Source organism: Haematobia irritans, chromosome 2 (assembly GCF_050003625.1).
Source record: "Haematobia irritans isolate KBUSLIRL chromosome 2, ASM5000362v1, whole genome shotgun sequence".
Lineage (NCBI taxonomy): Eukaryota > Metazoa > Arthropoda > Insecta > Diptera > Muscidae > Haematobia > Haematobia irritans.
Window position 1 is genome coordinate 70190676 of NC_134398.1, and position 5014 is coordinate 70195689.

The 5014-nt window shown below is 39.3% G+C and overlaps 1 protein-coding gene across 1 annotated transcript; it reads left to right on the forward strand.

The window, feature by feature from the left end:
- The first annotated feature begins 328 nt into the window (after nucleotides 1-328).
- LOC142224626 (uncharacterized) lies at nucleotides 329-922 on the forward strand. Its single transcript, XM_075294407.1, has one exon. The coding sequence runs from the start codon at nucleotides 329-331 to the stop codon at nucleotides 920-922; it is 594 nt and encodes a 197-aa protein (XP_075150522.1).
- Nucleotides 923-5014: the final 4092 nt, after the last annotated feature.

Sequence of the window (5014 nt, forward strand, 5' to 3'; positions counted from 1 at the left end):
TTTAAATCACGAAACTGTTGTCCACGAACTTCGTCAGAAATATTCCATCGCGAGACTTAGGGCAACGTATAAATCTTTAATTAAAACGTGCCAGTGGTGTAAAATAAGCAAGGCAGTTCCACAAACGCCTCAAATGGCGAAGCTGCCACGAGCTCGTCTAGCATCATATGAGACCCCTTTTACATATACGGGCTTGGATTTTTTTGGACCTCTCATGGTTATCGTAAATAGGCACAAAGAGAAAATATATGGGTGCCTATTCACATGTCTCACTATAAGAGCTATACACATCGAGCTTGTTCACTCTCTTAACACAGGTTCGTGCATAATGGCTATTCGGAATTTCACTGCTAGAAGAGGTATTCCTCGTGAATTTTTCAGTAATAATGGCATAAATTTTATTGGTGCTGAGAGAGAGCTTCGGGAGGCAATTGATGATATGAACCAAGACGAATTCGTTCGAACTTTTACGACTACAACAACGAAATGGAACTTTAATCCGCCGTCATCACCTCATATGGGAGGCGCTTGGGAACGGTTGGTGCGTTCAGTGAAAACTGTACTATATAATGCTATGCCATCCAGAAATGTAACCGACGAGATACTTTCAAGCATGCTGATCGAGGTTGAGAACATTATAAACTCCAGGCCACTAGCTTATGTACCCATTGGCGATGAGGTAGAGGAGGCTATTACACCCAATCATTTTTTATTGGGTAGTTCTAATGGACTTAAGCCCTTATCGAGATGTGATGACAGTGGTGTGGTTTTAAGAAAAAGTTGGCTTTTGTCACAACAATTTGCAAATTTGTTTTGGAAAAAGTGGTTGGCAGAATATTTACCTTCATTAACGTCAAAGTGGTTTGAGAAAAGTATGTTGTCCCTAACACCAAAACCGGATAGATCGAATATTTGTAGCTAACTTATGTAGTTAGTTCTTAAGTAGATAACTTACAAATGTCATATAATTTTCGGAGTGAAGCGTCACGCAAACAGCAAAGCGCCATTTTATCCAGAATAAAGTGGTAATTAGCTTTGCCGGACGCATTCTATGTCCTTTAGAAACTTAAAATTATTTTAGTTTTTTTGCTTGCCAAATTGGTTAAGATTTGAAATATTTTATCTAGTGGTTTCCATACCAAAAAGTGAGTCACTTATATTTTCAATTGAATTGTGAATTGCATAAAGAATTGTATTCTTTTAGGAATTTTAATATAAGAAAATTTGGTTGAAATAAATTGGGTTTTATTTGAATCAGACTTTCTTTATTCAAAATCCATTGGGAATCATTAGCAGACACAACAATCATAATAAAATAAAATTACAATAATTTCCTAAATAGTTTGAGTTTTATTCAAAATCAACATCGGCCCTTGAAATTTTAACCACCCTTTACTATAAAGCACAACGGAGAGAGGGGAACCTTGAGGAAGCCCATTGTCTATCGGAACATATCGGGAGAAAAAACCATATATTCACACACTCATACGACTATTTGACAAAAAAGAAATAATCACCTTAAGAATGGATAGGGGAACACCCAACCGTCATGTTCACGTATTATCTGTGTGAATACCACCCGGTCAAAAGCTTTTTCAAGATCCTCTGAATGCACCAAAATGTGTCTTCTTTTAGCAAAATTTGAACGAAGCATCTCCTCTAAACAATGGCAAAGGCTATAAACCCCAGGAGGAAAGGCATGCTGGATATCTGAAAACTTGTCCCTAGGAAACCGAAAAAATCTCCTAGCCAAAATTTTCTCCAAAATCTTCGAGAGAACCGGCAGAAGTGATATTGGCCAATAACCTTCCAGGGAAAACGCGTTTTTCCCGGCTTCGGTATAGGTACCATAACTGCAATCTTCCAGTCGTGTGGGAAAACCCACACCCAAATAATTGTATCTGTTATGACCAGTTATCCTCGTCTCTTTTTTCAAGGCACGACTTTATTTTTCTAGCTTATGATTACTCTGTGGAGCAATTGAATGGCACAGTAACATATAGAGATTATAGAAGTTTAAACCACTCTGAACTCCTAAGAGGTGTTGTTGGTCCGATTTTTTGGAAGATAAATTGACAAAATTATATGAAGAAAATGTACCACTTAGAACTAAAGTCTTGTGCCCAAGTCAATACAGACCGCCATTCGTAAAAGAGAAAAAGCTTACAGGAGATGGAAACGTTTTACATGAGGAATTTAGGAAACTTAGACGTGAGGTCGTTAAATTAGTGAAGGACGCGAAGTGCCGCTACTTTAGCGAAAAATTTAGCTTCGCTATAACCAGCCAACAAAAATGGCGCCAAATACGAAATATGGGTATTGGAAAGTAATAACGGACAAATGTAGTGAAGACCCTGATGAACTGAATATGAAATTTCTGGATATTAATATTCCTTGCGTACGTTCAGACTTTCAGGGTAGTAATAATTTCACACCCTTTGATAATAGTTTTACCTTCTATTGTGTATCTGAGAATGACAAACTACAATCAATACTTGACATAAAGTCAGACGTTAGAGGCTTGGATAACATAGATTCTCGTTTCGTGAAAACCATTCTACCCTATGTTTTACCATATATTACGCACGTATTTAATCATGTTTTAATGACTTCTGCATATCCTAAGAGATGGAAAATTGCGAAGATAACTCCTATTCTCAAAAGTAAGGGTGAATATAGACCTATAGCCCTTCTGTCTTTTTTGTGGAAGACTGTAGAAAATATTATGTTCAAGCAGAGGATTGATTTTATCATGCTGAATAATCTGTTAACTGATAGACAACCGGGATTTCGACTGGTCGCAGTTGCACGACGGTACTTGTTGATGTGGTTGAGGGCATAAGAAAGACTATCGACCAGAATAAATTGTGTTTTTTGTTGCTTCTGGATCATTCCAAAGCTTTCGACACTGTTTGTCACAACGTACTATTGACAAAGCTGATGCGATATTTCAGGTTTGATATATCAGCCTGCTCACTTTTATCTTCCTTTTTAACAGGGAGTGGTGATGGCTAATGAAAAGTACTCGCAACACATGAGTCTAAGGAGAGGGGTTCCGCAGGGTTATGTACTAGGTCCCTTTCTTTTCTCGCTCTATATTAATGATATAGTCGAAGTTTGTGATGTGCTACGCTGACGACGTTCAATTATGCTTTTCTTGTCACACTGTGAGTATTATGGACTGTGTGAACCACATAAATAGAAGTCTTATGAGAATCAATCAATGGGCAGTGAAAATTTGTCCATTGCTTAACCCAAGAAAGACGAAGTATAAGTGCAGTGATCAATTCAGCTGAACCTAATTATGTATTTGAAAGATTAGATTTTTCTCGCTCATCTTGATCAAAAACTATCATTCCCCCAAGGACGCGATATATGGTTAGGTTAGGTTAGGTTAAAGTGGCAGCCCGATTAAGATTCAGGCTCACTTAGACTATTCAGTCCATTGTGATACCACATTAACTAAAAGTACCTATTACATAGGGGCACTTCTAGTTTTAACCGCTGAACCTTCTTGATTATTTTTCTTTGTTGAACCAACCAGATTGTTCCAAAAACAGTAGCAGACTGCTTAAGTTAACGTTTTCCAGATCCGCCAGTAATCTGAAGCTATATGCTCTTAAAAGTTGCTTGCGCTTTACACAAAATGCAGGACACTCACACGAGAGGTGTTTAATTGATTCTTTTTCCTCCGCATCATGATAGCTCATACAATAGTCATTATACTTCGCACCAATAGTTTTTGCAAAATCGCCTATCAGGCAGCGACCCGTTATAGCAGATATCAGGAGTGATATCTGACGTATCGAGAACACTAGCATATCTAGTGCGCGGTTTAAGTTTAAATGGGTCCATATTTGCTTGGTGTCGTTACAGCCCTTGCAATTCTCCCATCGAACATTTGCCATCATAACAGCCTTCTCACGCAGCATGAGCTTGCAGGTAGGGGCATACCAACAAATTCTAGTTCCCCTGGAATATGTAAGGTAGTTCCTAGCCTTGCTAGCTCATCTGCTTCGCAGTTCCCCGGTATGTTCCTATGGCCAGGTACCCATATTAGGTGAATATTGTGCTGCTCAGCCATCTCATTGAGAGATTTGCGGCAGTCGATGGCCGTTTTCGAGTTGAAGAGTCCAAGGATTTTATTGCAGGTTGACTGTCTGAGTATATATTAATGCCCACATTTTTTGGAACATTACTTCTCAGCCAATTCGCCACCTCTCTTATTGCTAATATTTCAGCCTGAAAAACACTACAGTGATTAGGTAATCTTTTCGCTATTCGAAGTTCCAGATCATTAGAATATACTCCGAACCCCACTTGTCCATCCAATTTGGAGCCATCAGTGTAGAAATCTATATATTCTTTATTCCCCGGGGTCTGTGTGCACCACGCCTCACTGTTGGGGATTAGAGTCTCAAACTTCTTGTCGAAAAGTGGACTCGCCAAAGTGTAATCCACTACGTTAGGCACATCTGGCATTATTTTGAGGACAGAACTGTGACCGTAACCTTTTTCCGACCACAGCGATAGTTCGCGCAACCGCACAGCCGTTGTTGCAGCTGACTGTTTGGCCAAAATGTCTAAAGGCAATAGATGCAGCACGACATTAAGGGAATTTGTTCCTGTCTTGCTGAATGCGCCTGAAATACACAAACACGCCATACGCTGAACTTTATCTAAACAAGTCGGTTTCTGAAGTGCCGGCCACCAGACTACAACACCATATAGCATTATAGGTCTAACCACTGCCGTGTATAGCCAATGCACAATTTTTGGTTTCAGTCCCCACTTTTTTCCTATTGCCTTTTTGCACGAGTACAAAGCTACAGTTGCCTTTCTCGCCCTTTCTTCAATATTAAGCTTAAAGTTCAGCTTCCTGTCCAAAATAACGCCAAGGTATTTTGCACATTCACCAAAGGGAATTTCAATACCCCCTAAGGAAATAGGCCTAACCGTGGGAGTTTTGCGATCGTTGGAGTACATGACTAATTCTGTCTTTGCAGGATTTACC